Source organism: Colius striatus, chromosome 1, assembly GCF_028858725.1.
Source record: "Colius striatus isolate bColStr4 chromosome 1, bColStr4.1.hap1, whole genome shotgun sequence".
NCBI classification, from domain to species: Eukaryota; Metazoa; Chordata; class Aves; order Coliiformes; family Coliidae; genus Colius; species Colius striatus.
Genome location: NC_084759.1, coordinates 104292855 through 104310671, shown reverse-complemented (window position 1 = coordinate 104310671; position 17817 = coordinate 104292855). Strand labels below are relative to the sequence as shown.

At 36.3% G+C, this 17817-nt stretch overlaps 1 protein-coding gene across 3 annotated transcripts in view; it reads right to left on the bottom strand.

The window, feature by feature from the left end:
• Positions 1-1788: 1788 nt before the first annotated feature.
• Positions 1789-17817, bottom strand: part of ROBO2 (roundabout guidance receptor 2) — a 462417-nt gene continuing 446388 nt past the window's right edge. Inside the window, exons 25-28 of one of the 3 annotated variants that reach the window (XM_062002636.1) lie at positions 17380-17550; positions 10307-10567; positions 5823-5924; positions 1789-4746 (exon numbers count right to left, since the gene is read on the bottom strand). In XM_062002636.1, coding sequence (XP_061858620.1) covers positions 4742-4746; positions 5823-5924; positions 10307-10567; positions 17380-17550 — 539 coding nt within the window. In that variant the 3' untranslated portion in view covers positions 1789-4741. The remainder of the gene's footprint in view (positions 4747-5822; positions 5925-10306; positions 10568-17379; positions 17551-17817) is intronic. The other 2 variants (XM_062002644.1, XM_062002650.1) reach the window with 2 other exon arrangements.

Below are 17817 nucleotides of genomic sequence, written 5' to 3'. Positions count from 1 at the left end.
AACTAGAAACAGCAAAGTGGATGTTTGGGACCACTGCTTTACTGTTTTCCCTGGTCCTCTCTTAACTAATATATATGCAGCCACTCAATGCATGTAGAGCATTACATGCCCCCCAGCAATTGCACCCTTCGAGCCAACAGCCCCAGAGCTGGTAGACAGCAGCAGCACTGAGTACACAAACCACAGAAGGACAACACTGAGACAAGGACTGGGGAAGGTAGTCTCAATATGTAAGATTGAATTAACTTAAGTGGTCCCAAGGTGAACCACCACAATGCATAACTCATTGGAGACCTTCACTGCATCCTCAGCGAAGTTCCTGTCTTTACATACAGGGTGCCTGACAAGGGACCAGATTCACTGAATCCCACTGAGCCTGAAGCCACATATGCTTGTCAGATGGAGACTGGGGTGTGAGCAGCCAGGACTGGTGTGGTTTGTGTACCCTTAGCACACCCCGATTGGATCTAGTGTCCCAAGGATCTAAGCCTCCAATGGACTTTGAATTCTTTATTTTGGTATGGACACTAAAAGCAATGAAGCTTACACACATTATCAATTGTTCAGAATTACATGTGAAACAGTAGAGGACTTGGCTGATTTTAAGCTAGTGTATGTAATTCTTTTCTTAGTTATACTCTGCTATCTTTCCTGCTGTTTGAATGTACTTCCTAAATGAATTGTCCATTGCCCACATGGCTTTCAAAAAGAATTTATTTTGAGTTGTTGTGTTCCAGATAAATGGAACACACAACTTGTATTAAAAAAATTTAAATTCAATTAAAAAATCCTCCCATCAGCAAATAAATTCCCCCAAATCTTTACAAAAGAAGGACAACAGTTTTCCTTCTACTTTCCCTGCTAAATTTCCACAGGGCCATTAATCATAAAAAACCCAAACTGCATAAATTGTAGAAAAGTCAAAAGAGCTGCCTGTATTTTAAAAAAAATTTAAAAAAGAAAGTTCTGGCCAGAATCTCCCCCAACCAAAATTACCTCTCCTGTCAGTTGTGAGGACTCTTTCTCAGCTTTAGTAGATATGTTTTCTCCTAGCTGGAAATGTTTAGGCTGAGGCATGCACAAATCAGCACATCATTATTTCTAATGCTCATGTCTTCCTTTTGCACCAGTGTATAGTTAAATCCATATACTTAAAATACTCTATATTCCTTTTCTTTTGTATTTTTCCCAAGGAACAGTGTTTCTGTTGTGTTTCAGGTGACAACCAGAAGTTATTCAAAAGGTGTACTGATTTAGATATGGACTTGACAAATAATGAAAACCATAAGAAGTGTCTGTTGTTTGCATCACTGAAATGGCTGCCCATACAGCAATACACCACTGAAGTACATGTAATAATTTATTATTTGGTCCTTCAGCTCTCTTGCATTTAAAATTAAGCATATATTCAATGCAAAGATTGAGGAAAATTGATCTCGTACTTATCTGTATCTCCTGGGGATATTCTGTACTAGATTGGCAGTAGCTCCACCAATACAAAAACCCACGTACAAGGGTTCAGATACAATGAACACAGGTTTTACATGTCCACCACTTTATGGGCTTTAAGCAAAGTATGCTGTGCACTTGCAGTCCTCAGTATACACTGAGACAGTATGTCTACAAATGGAGGATGTATCACTAGAATAGCTGTATCAGTGTAATTACATTGGTACAACTATTCCCAATACAGTCAGGACCTATAACAGGCAATATTTACCACTGGCCTATTTGTATGACAGCTCTTAGCTTAGTTCAAAAATCAGCATATAAAATGTTTCTTGTTACCTGTAAGTGGACAGTGATGATTATAGCTCAGTCTATGTTATTATTGCCTGATTTTCCCAGTTTGGGTTTTCACATATTGACTACTTACTCAAGGTCTCTTAACATAGATTGAAATGTGAATATGTTTTATTTTTCCCCAGTAAATATACAATACACACTTCAACAGTACTATTAACCAACTTTTTATGCCAATTAAACTTTGCTGCACTAACAATACCAATGAAACACATTAAGAGGTCATATTTTTTCGTGAACAAACTGTAGCCAATAAACAGGTTTTTTTAAAAAAAACAAATTAAAGGACAATTCTAAGTGCTGCCACAACATCCCTTTTTTCTTAAACACATTATTCACAATAAAAGTTTTCTTTTTTTTCCTTTTTTTTAAAAAGAAGAATACTTCCTTTAAAATAGTAAATTAAATGGCATTTTAAAAAATATGTACTGTGGTTCATTGGAAGTACACTGTATAGAAAAGAGAGAGAGAAAAAAAAGACAATTCCTGTAAGATAATGGAGACACTTTGCGATACACAACAACACCTTATGTAATCTTGTAAGCAAATTATTAATGAACAAAAATGTACAGAAGCAGATGGACAAGTTAGTGAATATCATGGTACTGCACAGCTTTAATACTGACACACATTTACTTTCCAGTGGAAGAGATAAAACACATATTTGAAAGTAATTGGGATGGCTTTATCAATGTCTAATGATACTGAGTTTTGAATAGAATATAGTGAGTAAGGTGTTCCACCAAAGCTCAGCACAAAAGCTTTCAAATTAAAAGGGAAAATAAAAATGTACCTGTGACTAACATTTTCCAGATAATTAAATTTGAATTTTTCTCTGAATAGTTTTCTCTTTATATGATAATACCAAAATAAAAAACATACATATGTAAATATGATGCCTTCTTTATCTTGCTTGAAAAATTTTGCACTTTTTACAATTAATGGTTTTAACTATAACAGTTCAGTAAGCAGGAAAATCACATATATTCACTAGTCACATATATGAATGAATGCATACATATTTTCTCAACTTTTGGGGATTGTAACCTGCTAATAACATTCTTGACCTAAGGAAGTTAACTAGTATTTTTTTTTTAATATTCTATAGTGCTGAGTTGTAGTTGATGGTCGTAGTGTTTTATCTTATCATGGAACAAGTCAATGAAATGAAAAGAAACACATATTTAGCATTGTAATTTACTTTTCTAAAACTCTGCCATTACCAAAAGTGTTCTTAATACTGATGAGCTCCAAGGCAATATTTAAAACAACATAGACTGGTTATATGAAAAGTATTCAAATGGAAATTGGCGTTCATGGTAAGATAACTAACATGAATAAGCAGTAGGATGCAGTATTTAAATTGAGCACCAAATGAATGGGCTATCCACATACAATATTCTAAAAAAAAATGTGACAATTTACTCAATTTCGACAATTGAGAGGTACAGAAGATTTGGGCAAAGTCTTGAAAGTTAATGAAGAGACAAGATGCTGTCATTAATGTCCACTTACAGAGTTTGGTTTATTCAAAAAAGTGTATAAACACGCGTTATTTCCTTCCCATAGTAGGGTTTGAAGCCACTCACTAAAACACAGGTCAAAGATTTCCTTTACTTATATTCAATTTTGGGGTGTATTGTATTGTCAGAAATGCATTTAATGCAAGTTGAAAATAATTTGACTGTTGTTTTCCTCTCAAACACTAAATATTTTACTACAAATTTAGTGGATCCAGCTTCAGCTCTCACAGACTTCAGATAACACAACACAAAGGTTTGTTTAGACTGCATCAAAACAATGTCATGAATTTCAGTGGTGCAGCTCTGTTCTTTATTTTACTGTACATGTATTGGAAAGATGAAATAAGATAGTCTGACATTTCAATTTTTTGGAAGCAGCCTTAATATGTCTTAATAATAAATTGCATCCTTAACTACTTATAAGGTATTCCTTGAGTTTATATTGTTTGTTCCTCCTGGGAAATCTCTGTCATGTTTTGGGTTGGAAAAATTAATGGTAATAATTCTTTTAAAACTGCAATATAAAATCAGCTTTAGTGAAACACCTTAAGTTCTTTTGTTTGTAGCAAGGTTTGGTTTTCTTCCCCTTTACTTAGTGGCATGGGATGACTAAAAACAGATACTAAGGGCATCACTCTAGTGAAAGGGTCTAGGCCATCTCATGCTATCTTTAATTTTCCTATTCACTCTTTAATCTCACACTTTCAACTTCTGACCCCTTCTTGAATAGGAAGAGCAACTATGTTGCTTGCTTTTAAAAGATTTACATCTGTCTCTAACGTCTTCACTGACATCAGCTTTGCCTGTCACTTTCTCATTTCTACACCCCAATGGAAAAACAGATAACATGCTCCTTTATATCCAGCATTATCCAAAGTAGCTTACAATTCGTAAACCTTCTTCACACATTCAGTCTCTTTTTTTCTTCATGTCATGAGGAGTAGAGTTTTGTGCTTATCACCAAATAAAATTGCAGTGCAAACTTTAAACATAAAAGTTACACAATTAAAAGTTAATATATGGCACCACAGCCTATTAATTCACATATAGTACAACAGACCGATAAAAACAGACATGAATATGAACATAGCTAAAAAGAAGGTGAGCTTGCATAGCAATGCAACAAAAGAAATTATATACAGAAGGAAATCCTTTCCATCCTGGAGGGTGATTTTTTTTTCTTTCTTTTTTATATACTCCTGACAAGGAATAGTTTAAGGTGGATGGTGTATTAAAGAGAAGAACACAAGTAAAGTATCTGTGGGATATGTGTGGCTGTGTGTCTTTACATTGCATTTACAGTTCTTTTAATAGTACATAAATAAAGAAAATGTTCATTGCACTGTTTAGTGTCATCACTTCCATGAGTTCAGACCTGATGGTCCGTCAGAGCAGCTTGCAATGTGTCTTCTCAACTACTCTATAGAGAGAAACAAAAAGAAACAGGTTGTAATAAGGAGAAGAAAAAATCCACAAAACAAGCCCGATGGCAATATTACTGCAGCACAGGATGAATATTCAATAGTCTGGAGAAGAGAGTTAATTGCTTGTAAGTTGAAAAGCCATGGATTCTAAAATTCAGCACTTACCAAAACCATATCTAAGACAGCACATTTCAGAGTTCATGGATCACCATTAGCTCTCTTACAAGCTACTGGGCAGTAACTGTCAGGAGATACTAAGGGTTTGACTGCAGCAAATAAGAGACAAACAGGCCAACAGTATGCCTGAGCTAGATGTGATATTGATGTACTACTTCAAACAACAGAATCAAACATTTTGGCATCTGGTACTACCACCGTGTACCCAGCATGAACAGGGTTTTATAGAAAGTTATTGAGTGACAACAAAAAACCAGTTTGGAATTTAATTCCCCTGGCCTACAAGGCAAAGGAAAGAGTTGGGATATACAACTAAAAAAATAGGGTACACAGTCAAAAAAAGAGGACCTCCATCCAAAATCAAAAAAAGCAGAATACTGCTCATCATACAAGAGAATGTTAAGGAAAAGGTATCACAAGCTTGCCACCATGGACAACAAATTCAACATCCCTTTTATTCACTCCTCTGAGAAAAAGTGTCAATGGCATTTCCAAGAAATGCACTTTGGCACGGAAATTCTAAATTACTATCTTTTCAATTTTTCCAGTCTTTCATCAGCACTATACACTGAAAGATGTACTACATAGATAACTTTGGAATGCTTTACACAGATTGGAACTGCTCCCAACCAAAGAACAGAACAACTTAATTTGTTTGTCATCACAGGCAAAACACCTCAGAAGGCAAGAAGATCTTCATCACATTTAATCTGATTATCACACTCAACTTCCTCCTCTGTTCAAAATTTTTCTCCGTTTGTTTGAGATTTTGAACTTTGGCTAGAGATAAACTTACATAATTCACCAGTAAACTGTCCTCAACTATTTTATACCACATAGCCTATATCAAGAAGGTCATTGGTATTGCGTTGATGACCTCCCCGCAAGACTTCACCTTTTCTAGGTCCGGTCGATCCTTTAGAAGAAGCTGTTCCTGAAGAGCTGTGGCCGCCAGGGGATGGGAAGTTGGGTTTACTATATGGTACGAGTGCCTCTTCTAGAAAAGCAAAAGCAAAACAAAACAAATACCATTTTAATCCTTATAAATAAGAATAAACAAGTTATTCTTATAAAGACACCATATTCATCCCAGCCCTCAGATATCTATCTTTTGTCTTGCTTTATGGCACGGCAATTTTACCTGAAAAAACACTCAGTGTTGTATCCCACAGACAAAGAAATGAGTATTAATTTAATCTTGCTTTGATGTCAACTCATAAGTTAGTTTGTATTAATTATAAAAAGTCTAGATTCATTATGAAGTAACAGATCATGAATCATAGATACTTTAATGAAAATAGATGCACATACAATTTCCAAAACAATGAAGCTATGATTAGATTTTTGCTTCAAGCCTACATAAATGTGCCTTTCTCTTTTCTATAGCTTAAATTATGGTAAAACTACCTCAATCAATTTAGATAAAGAAGTACAATATCAGCTAATTTAATTAGCTTCCAGCAGCTCAGTAATTTCTAATGATGCAAAGTACACTGAAGATTTTTTTAACTGGTTCTGAATTACATTGGAAAGTATTATATTATACATAGAATTAGTGGTTGTAATATTTGGGGTAAGTAAATCTTCCTGCAGCTTATTTCATGTTTGATTATGAGCAAAAGGTTCACTTTTGCTCACTTGGATTCCTCCTTTGTGAAGACCTGTAATAATGAACTGCTTGGGAGAGCAGGATTAACACCAATAAAGCATAGGACTCTGTCCTCATATAGCGTGAAGTAAAACAAGACATCATATCTGGTTAGAGCTTCCAGGAAACATTGTTGTAATAATACTAACCTAAGAAGCAAAGCAGCAGCACTGATTTAACATGAAAAAAAGCTCTATTTTCTTTCTTTGCTGTGTATGATCCACTTTTGCTGCCTCAGAAGCTGAAGAAAGAGATCTACTAAATATAGTTTGATTCAAGGAAGAACATGAGTATAAATTCTTAACCTCAAACACAATAATTTCCTCATCTGAAATCAGTGGGATGTCTCTTGCTTGAATCTTACATTTTTAAAGTCAATATGGGATGAAAGTGTGGGTTTTTTTTTTATTTTGCCTTTCCCATTGTCTTCACTCTCAAACAACCTGATGAGAAGAAACAGACTGTCTTTGACAGAGGGCAGGAACACAGAAGGAAAAGTAGGTGGAGATGGTTGAAAAGAAAAAGGAGATAAAAATGCTTTTATTCTCAATCTTGAAGCTTTTGCAAAGGCTGCAGTAGAGGCACAATTAACTTAGTAAAAAGGCCAAATGAGAGCAAATTTGTGAAAGGAACCCAAGATTTCATTCTTTGTGGCTACTGATACAAGTGAGTAGGACATGGGAATTCCCCATGTGATCTGCTATTGAATAGAACCCATTTGTAAGGTAAATCTGTTGCAGAAAAGGGCAGGCAGATGACTTTTTTCTCTGCCAAAGTATATTCCTCTGGCAGAATATTTGTGCTGCAGGATATAAGGGTTTTATCAGTATTTTGTGCTATGACCGTATGCTGCCCTTGCTGAAATACAAAGAAATGCTTCAAAGATGTAGTAAAATGGTGTTGAACAGTCATAGCCTCCTAAATTATGTTATGTGTTCTTTGTATATTCAAGCCCTAACAATACAATCAGATGCAAACCTGGTTTCCAAAGTCTGGCTAAAATATGGAACAACTTGCATTAGGGCAACAATAAAGCAAGCAGCATAAATCACTGCAGCAGAAAGCTGGATACATTTTAAAAAGAAGGAATGAAAAGTCACTAGCATTGCAAAAGAGTTTGAACGTGACAAAAATGGTCAATTGATTTGTTTTTCTATTTTGTGGGCTCAGGATAAGGCCTCCTTCAGGTTCATTGAATTATTGAGAAAAAAAACCCCATGAACAAAGTGCATTATCATTATAGAGTATATGATTTGTTAAATTATCTCTTGTGCCCTCAGAAATAAATACAATCCATAAAATAAGCAATTTCGAAATAAAATAAAGGATAAGTTTTTCATAACGTTCTAACTCTTGGAAAGCAGTTGTCTCAAGTCCTTTAGAATGGGCTCACCTTTGTAAAACACTCAAAACAATGCCCCATGCCCTAGAGCTGCAAAGAGAGGCTTTGCCTTGCCTTTCTCTTTGAAATATTGAGCCTTTAATTTGAAGATATAATTCCAGCTCCTGTGAAATCAGGATATATGTGTGTAATGATGTTTCTACACCCCATAAGATAATCAAAAGGCTTTTAATATTATCAAAACTGTTGTAACTTGATCTAGCATTACTTTCTTTAAAGAGGTAGCTGAGAATGTAATATTTGATGTGCTGTAATTGCAGGTCCACAATGAAGCCACAGGCACGCACTCAGTATCTTGTTTATACTGAAAGCTATGAGTGGAAACATAGTTTCCAGAATTAGGTATTTTTATTCTATTTGAATTGAAACCAAAATTCTTGCTTTCTACATTTTATTTACAGCTTGATAATGTCTGAATGAAATCCCCTAAGCTGCAAAACAGCTATTTTTCTGGAAGCTGAGAGCTGATAATAACTCCTTTCTGAACTATATTAAAAACTGGGACAGGATGGATTTCCAGAGGTCTTTGTCATTAATAAAGGAAAAGTAAAGAAGTAGAATTAGTATTATTAAAAACCTACCAGATAAAATAATACAGTACAAGAAAGTTGTAGTGCAAGACATTGGAATAAGACAGGCAGATATGGAGCTCTCATCTACCTTGTTCACAAATTTTATAAAGCCCCTCACCAGAGTAAAACAGAAATATCTCCTAGAAGAATTCTTTGTTGATCAGAAAGAATATGTAATTGCTCTGGTCACCTTGAATTTGACAAGAGACTTGTAATCGCTTCAGATCTAAATTCAGTGCTCATATAGGGCACTGAGATTGTCAAGATCAAGTCCTTTTTATTTAAGGACAGATAAATGCAAGTTTTGCAGGATGGGAATTTTATTGCTGTATATTCTCTGTATCACAGAATAATTGACAACTTCTATCTGCACACGTATGAAGAAGAGTTCTTGCTAACCAGGTCAGAGAAGCATCCTTAATAGTAACTAACTCACAAAGAGATTAGGTGTATAAAGTATATTCGGGCTATTTTCTATGTGTTTGTGGATCTTGTTCATTATAATTGAAAGAGCCATTTCATCAAGTACTATGAATTTCACAGACCACTTTTAAGCTGTGGTTTCATTTCATAACATGAGCAATCACTCGCTTGTTTATGTAGCTGAAAGTTCAGGGGATTTTAATGGTATCATTATTGCAAAATTTTAAAATATGACTTGTACTTAAAATATTTAAATTTTAAATATGGGTAGCAATAATGTGTTCAGTAAATCCTGCCCTCCTGACAGGTTTGTGCCCTCATGACAGGTTTGTCTGCATACTACTGTTTTTTTCTTTAAAATGTCATTGATACTGGTGTGCTAAATTAACAAGGAGTATTAAGAGTAGAATAAAATCAAGAGAAAGATGGATAACAGGAATACTTCCAGTGTTATTGTGGCAGCTACATTCATGCTTCAAGAAAAAGTGTAGTCCTACAGAAAGCCCCTGTACAGTATATATACATTTTAAAATCTTCTTAAACGTCTTCTTGTATCACTCTAATCAGCATTGTGATAACATGATTTGTAAGTTAAAGAAAATACCCTGGTATGAGGGTAAAAGGTGAAACAGCAGCTTTACTTGAGGCCAGGCTAAGAGAAATAATCTACAAATGTTGCAAAACTACAATCATAGCTCAGCATCACCTTCTGCACACATTTTTACACACTTAGGAGATAAAATAAGAACTTAGAAAGTCATAATTCCTCTATAAAGGTGAAAATCTGTGCTATCATCTTGCTGGGCCTGAGAGTTGAATGTTACTTTGTCACATCCTAGAAAGAGGAGAAGACAGTCTTTTAAATACAGCTGGAACAAATGTCAGTGATACAGAAGGATCACTCTTCTTGTAGACATGTAAAAACAACTGCTGCCAATTTAGAAGCAGGTTGAAAGAACTAGAAAATATATCCCTATATGTACAAATAAATATATCTAACAGAAAACACTCTAAAAATCTGCTTCTTTCCCGCCTGTCTGAAACTGTTCCTGTTTTTACCATGCTATGGTTGATAACATTATTAATTGCCAAAACACTGTAAAGAATGCACTGAGTCAGGTGCTAATGAGATTCCCTTGTTGCAGGAAGAAAAATGCCTGGACCACAAGCTCTCATTTCACTTTGTCATTTCTTATTTTCCAGCCTGAGCTTCGTCAGTGCTGTTCACAGAGGGGCATGAGGTGATCCTAGACTCCTGCCAAATACAGAAACCCTCATCTGAGAAGCATCAAGAAGCCGCCTGCGGTGCCTCGGCTGGTGCAGCACACACAGACCTGATCCGAAGGCTTGCTTGTGTTGGGCTTTCCTGAAATCCTCTTGGCGGTCTGTAGAGCTTATCCACTCCTGGGTTTGCCGCTGCCACTCTAGTGATGTCCTAGCTTGCCGGTCCAGGGAGCTCTTTGTTTCATCTATGTTCGGTGCATGCTGCCTCTCAAGAGAGCTTCCTTTCCTCTCTGCCGAGCCTCCACGCTGGCCAGGGACTATTTGCTGCCTTAAACCCTGACCAGGGGGTGGGTCGGGTGGTGGTGGAAGATCTAAAAAACGTGAATGAGATTTAGATGAACTAATTTTAAAATTGACACAGAAGGTCTATTTGATACTGAAAAGTCCCTTGCCGACTTCAAAAGGATCAAATTTCATGTTAATCAGAAGTGTGTTTTAAACTTCTGTTAGGTTTTTATTCAGTCTACTGTGTGTTTCCAGCTCTTTCTAACTTCCATAAATATAGAGAGACTCTGAGCCTTGACTTACATTTCTAAGCATGGGATATATTTTCTGTGAGGTATACTCCAGCTGGCTCTTTCAGTAACAGCAAGCAATTAGGAAAGGCTATGAAAAACTGATCCGTGCCAGTTAACAATTTCCCCATCACATATGGGCTTGCTTCATCACCCCCATTTTTGGGCTTCACTTTTAACTTGAGGTTTAAACTAAAAATCTAAATATACAACTTTATAAAAATGAATAAAATTCCACAAAAAATGTCAGGAAAAATTATTCAAAAAACCTGCTGTCATTGAAAAAGCATCAACATATCTGTGAAAAATGCATGTTTAAATGGAACCACTAAACAATGGGCATGCATTTTATTGAAGTATTATTTGAAAGGTCAGCCAAGAGCTACAGTCTTCACAGACAAGATAAATGCCACTCCTGAGTTTATCAGTTTTTGAATCATAACAAATCAAACTACAACTTCAGATGAACACCTGAAAGACACTTGCCTGGTCTCTAACCACTCCTGTCCTTTTCAACTTTACCCCTTGGGCTGCTAAGATGCTTGTAGAATTGAAGAGTAAGCTTCTAAACATATTTGTGGATGCAAAAGTACATTTTGTTTGCTAGTTGATAATTCTGGTTTTAAGCAATGCATAACCCAAATAAACCTGTGCATCCCCACTGACTTCACTAAATCTATGTTTATGCTAGATATAGGTCTGCCCTTCTTTCTAGACTTTTGTATCCTACAGTGTTGTGAAGGTTTATCAAGGAATTGAACTTGGCTCAATAACAGGCATAGAAAAGTAAACCTCCACTTTGCCCGCAGAAAAGTCTGATGTTTATAATTCTAGTGAAATTAAAATTCATTTTATAAATTGGTGAGGGCATGTTTGGATAGAATTTATTTTGAAGTCTAATTCAGCTTTATATAATGTTATGCAGACTTTTTTCCATATCCTTGTTTTTAGAGGTGATACTTATACCTCACATATGGGGCAGAAATGTTTTCAAAGTTGCTGAATGATACCATTCCAGTCGATATTGTCTCTTACATATAAATGAAGGCATGTGGTTTATTTGTATTTACAAAGGAAATATGTATCTGATGTTGCTCCTGTACCTTTGTCCATGGCTGGAGTACTATATCCCAGATTAAGATATCTACCTTCTGGTTAGAACAGCCTTATAATAATCTGTCAATGAGCTTGGTGTATGCTTTATGTTCAGCACTGATATATTTGAAAAATTTTTAGTTATGAGTATAGATGTGACCTTCCATGACAACGACTATATTTGAGTTACCGTAGGTGGAAATGGGAGCGTATGGGAGCTTGCCAATGTTAAAATTGCTTTATAGTGTTAGCTTCCAAAACAGTATTTCTTATAATGGATTTTATTGCAATCATAACCAGTTAATGTACAGAACCACAACATGGGCATTTGCTTATGCAATCTGAAATAGACATTACGGAAATTGTGACTTATAAGAACTTTATGGAGATTCATTGCGGTCAATAAAAGTCAAAACATGGCATCTGACAATATCATTTTCCAAGATTAAATATTTACCTCTCAATATAAACAAAATTTTCAAGTAATATCATAGCAAAGAAAAAAGTTGAAGTTATTGCATTATTAAACTTCTTAACACACAGTATTTTTTTCTCAGAAATTGCCATCTAATAATTGTTATTAATTAGATACTGAGAGAGAAAGAAGATTTGTATGTAAACTGTCCTGCATGTTCTTAGAGCTAGCTACAACTCCTGGAATTACTGTAGATTTGCGTTGCTGATCTACTGATAACAGAATTCTTGTTTTTATCAGTCCTCAAAATAGGCATAATGATTGCCTTGTATATAGAAGTGAAATGAAAAGCCATCTTTAGATGTTTTAAACTGGTGGATAAGTTGAAATGAAAAAAGCTTTATCTTCTAATGAAGCTTCAGACAATTCTAGAACTATAGGTACTATGGAATTAATGTGAGATGGCTCCAGTCTAAGTACTAAAATGTGTTAGACATGTCTGATGAGATCATAAGAACCGCTACTAATTCTAACCAATCATCACCTGACTAAACTGTTTGTTTTTTCACCTTCTTACTCAGGTTGATTGTCACAGTAACACCTACATTTCCTTTTTAATAAAGTAAGCCAGAAGAGAGCTTCATTTGAAAATGTGGCTTTTTATTTGCTCTACAGCTCAATTTCTCTAGCATAAATCTGCTTTAGATAAATTACTAAATATGCTTTTGTTATCTTGCCTGGGCATATATCCCATGTATATGGAGTGACAAGTTTCCTCCTCCAATGCCACAGAGCACAGTCTCCCCTCTCCTCTCCTCTCCTCTCCTCTCCTCTCCTCTCCTCTCCTCTCCTCTCCTCTCCTCTCCTCTCCTCTCCTCTCCTCTCCTCTCCTCTCCTCTCCTCTCTTCCCAGCCAAACATGTCTGTCCATATGTGGCTGTGCACGTGTCTCCACACACACTTGCAACAATGTACATACATGATGGTTAATAGTGGTATTTTGAGTGCTAGTAAAGGGGCAACAGAGAACAGACAAGTTAGTAATCACAACCCCTAACAGGCAGACTTAGTATCACAGAGGCAGATCAACTCATTCCATCACTTCAGAAAAGTTTTGCATCTAGAAATGTAGGAATTATCACTGTACTTCCATCTAAATGACATTTATCTTCCAGGTGCCAGGTGAAACACCTGAAAACTTACTAGGCCAGCATGATGTCATCCAGACTACCACTTGCAGCCTCTAATGGCAGGATCATCAAACTTGCAAGGCAATTTAGAAATACCTTGGTGGGTAGGTCATAGTCTTATTGATTTAATAATGGAGAGATTGTGATTGAGAAGCCATAGGACATCAGAGTGACTGATAAGAGGTAGATGTATGCTTGGCATGGGATTGCAACAGCCCTCCTTTAGAAGGCAGAAAATTGGTCAAATGATTCAGGCACCAGTAAAGCTTTGGCACAGCCTCTCATTATTAACTGGAAAAAGCAGCATGCTACAGAATCCATGAGTATAATCTATACTGTAACCTATAAACCTATCTTTCTACCTATGCCAGTGATTTGTTTTCCTAGGGGTGATAATTACTGCAACATTTAATAAGCCTCTGAATAACTTTCTAGCACCAGAGGGTAAGCACCTTCTCTACAGTGATCTTACCTTCGCAAAAATTGGCCTGGAGTACGTGATAGCAAGTCAGTGGCAAAAATAATAGAAGTCCTAAGTTCCAGTTATCCTTTTTAACCTCTAGCCATATTTCTCTTGTGCCTCCTTTTTGGTTTTTTTAGACATTGTGCATAGCTAAGGAAAAGTTGTCATACCACCACCTACATGACAGATTGCACTGTTTTGCAATTCATGAATATATTGTTTCCAGGAAAACAAATTATTCCTTGATCACTAGAACTAGGTATCTTTTATGGTTTGCTTTTTTGGGTTGTTTTTTAGGGTGGGCTGAGTTTTCATCACCTGATGGAGTCATAAAGTATTCTTCCTCTGTGGATATGCTGTTGCCTCTGTGGGCTATTAGCATGTGAGTGTTAAAACCTAAGTTCTATGGCAAGACAAATGTGATGAATCAATCTAGAGTCAGTCTCTATAGGTTTCTGACCTGTAACTAAAGAAAATGAAGAAGTAGGCTTTTAGGGGATTTATGTGGATTGCTATTAAAAGTAAGCATGAAGCTGTACCCTAATATGCTTACATAATCTGGAATCTGCATGCTGTGTGTTAAATATTACAGTTTCTTAGGTCTCTTGCACAGTCACACATGGTTACAGTTAACAAGGAGGAAGTGCTCAGGATGTGTAAGAACATGGTTGGAGCTTACTTGATCAATGAAAATTTACAACCACAGATACTGAGTATCTGACAAGACTCAAACAGAGGATGCTAGGTATTCATCCAGCTGGGAATTTGAAGATGACTGAGAAAAAAAGTATATTCGCATATGACAAATTCAAGGGGAAGCAGTTGTATAGGAATGGATAGAGACATCTCAATACCAGGAGAAAATGTATAGTGATGCTTCTCACTGAAATTAGGATGGTCCAAAGTTTAATGGACTGGCCTGGATAAGGGCTCAGAATTGCTGGATCTGTCCCAGGTTCTCCTATTTGATTTTTCTAATAGTAGCTTAAGCATAGTGTTACTGTCCCTCTTTGAAAAGTTCACTGCAATATTTCACACAGAGCATCTAGTTACCATTTTTAATTTCTGTATACCAGAGGTTCTTAAATTCAGTTTGTTTATATACACACAGGTGGCAGCAGCAATCTTTAGCTTCCTTAACTGAAAAATGTTCTTTTGCAAATTTAGCTATGAGTCAGACTTGCCATTATACTTTAATGACTCATATTCAGTAAGAGCAGAAGTGGAAAAAGTGCATAAGTTGTGTTTGTTCCTGTGGTACAACAGGACGGGTAAAGTTCTTCTATTATCCCAGGACATTATGCATTTTTGGAACATATAGTAAGCACTTTATAACAGACAAACGTTAAGCTAATGGTGTCTGAAGGCCGTTATGGTTACTGCCTGTGACCGAGTGGTGAATTATTGAAATAGTATATATAATTGATATTGTGACTCAAATATATGAAACTCCAATAAAATTAGTATTTTATAAAGAATAAATAAAAGAGAATAGGAGATTCTTCTTTTAAAAGAACTCTTAAAATCTCATCCCTTTCACTCAGTTAAAACAATGCCAGATATTATGAAGGAGTCACTTCCCAAGGAGTCACTCTCCCATCTGTCTCACGACCTGAACTGGATTCCCAGTAATTTTTTAGTATTATTTTTTATTATTATTTTTCTGGCAATTATTGTTAAATATTTCTATAGTGATAGTACTCAAAAGCAGAAGGTCCCGTCATAGTGAATGCGCTACAAACTCACATGTACACAGAATCTGTGGCCCAAAAGACTCATAGTGCAGGCTGACAGGATATGTCATGCAGAGGGTTGACTTAACATATGCACAGAAAGAGCATTGCCAGCACCACAAGCAACACCCTCAATATCCAGTTACTATTATAGACATATCTATTTAATAGATCTGTGTAGAAGGGGAGCCTCTGGAATATATTCAGAGGGAGGGAGTATTAATGTTTAAAACAATACATATCCATATGAGTGGAGTCTAACCTACTTTAAGCTGTTTCCCCAAATAATGTTGTAGTGAGAATGAGCCATGGAGTATGAGGTGTAACAGCAGCTCCTTTGGGGAAGACTTTCACAAGGAATCTGTTCAAGCATATTGCAAAATTTTATCTGTACACCTGATAAAATGACTGAGAAGAGAGGCCCGGTGGGTTTAGTGGCCACAGTCCAGCTTGCAGGCTGTTAATATATTTTATACATGTATCAACAGTAATAAATAAACAAAACTAAACATACTCTACCTATTTCTTATGTTACTTGTCCAAAGAAGATAATTGTGCTGGCCTTGATGATCCTGATGAGTCCCTTCCAACTCGAGATATTGTATGATTCTCAAGTAATTTTTACTAGAATAAGGAAGATGTTTATATTAAGATCTGAAGTCAGATCTTTTATTTTCACATCTTCCCCATACATTGGAAGATTTGTCAAGGTGTATTTAAGGAGACAGACTCACTAGCATCACACCCACTCCTGTGGTCTAGATAGTGCTACAAGAGCCACTGAGGCAGGTAGGACAGTCTAGCTCTCCAAATTGCCTCGCTTTGAAAACTGAGGTAAGCATGAGGAAAGTGATCACATCTCCATCTGCATGGCATTACAAATATCTTTTTGATGGTTCCTTTAATACTGTTTTTCCATTTGCCCGTGTCTCCTTCTTCATCATTTCAACACTTATAGGGGCCAGGCCAGAGATCAGAAGAAATGTGGGGAGATAAAGCCACTTTTCTATTCAATCCTTCTCAAAGAGTAACAGGCAGCAACTATGTCTTTTGCCAAACTCAAGAAAGGATAGACAAAGATACTAGAAGACTGAGCTAATCTTAGTCATTAGGAGAGCAGAATAAACATGCCTGAAATTTTCAGGTAGGAAGCAGTGGTTTTAGAGAAGTGGAGATGTCAAAGAGAAAAATAAAGTCACTGAGATCAGTGGATATCAGGAATAAAGTAGTACGACAAGACATGAAGCAGAATCATGAGAAACCTATAGCATGTATTGCTGTAGCTATTGTGTGTCTGTCAAAATCAGCACAAACCAAACAGAACATTGTGGGATTTGCTCTATACTTCTTAAGAACTCATGGCATACTGCTATTGCTAGTGGTAACTGCTTTCATTTAGTGTAAAATTACTCACAGGCCAATTTTTAATGGCAACTTATTTGCAATGTATTCATTTTGGGCTTAAGATTTATACTGAGATCTGAGAAAACCTTTTGTTAACATGCTTAGAGCTGCAATGAAGAAAGGCTCCTTGAAGACCCACTTAACCAAACTCCACACTGCTAGCATTGCAATATTGTTCAGGTAGCAAACTGTGGACTCCACCAAAGAAATATTTCACCATAATGCACATTCCTTAAAAGAGTGCTCTGTGTTCTCTCACTCCATATATCTGCTTGTTGCAGGTTATCATCACTTCATGGCAACACTTACCATCTGTTATTCCCTCCCTACGATGAGTCAAGGGGGGTTGGTCCAACCGTCCTCCCTTGTGTTTTTTAGTGGGCCTCGGCCTCTGACCCTGATTGACAGCTGCGCTGGTGTTGCTGTCAGTAGAAAAAGGACTGCTTGGCCGAGGTCTCTGAGAGGAAGGATATGCTTTGCCTAAAAGAAAAAGAGTAATGAGATGAAAAATTGTTATTGCCTTGAAACAGACCATTCTATTAGTGTCTGTTCTGAAACATTAAATCTGGTCTAATTCTCAGAGGCAAGCAAGTGTCCCCTTGAGGTACTCACTGATGACAAGTGCTTTAAGACACACCACAACAAGTGAAGTGAGAAACTTGGCATTCTTTTGTCTTTAACTTTTGTAATTAAAATAATTCCATCTGTTGTGATAAAACTACTGTATGCCTTGTAACTCCTACCTGT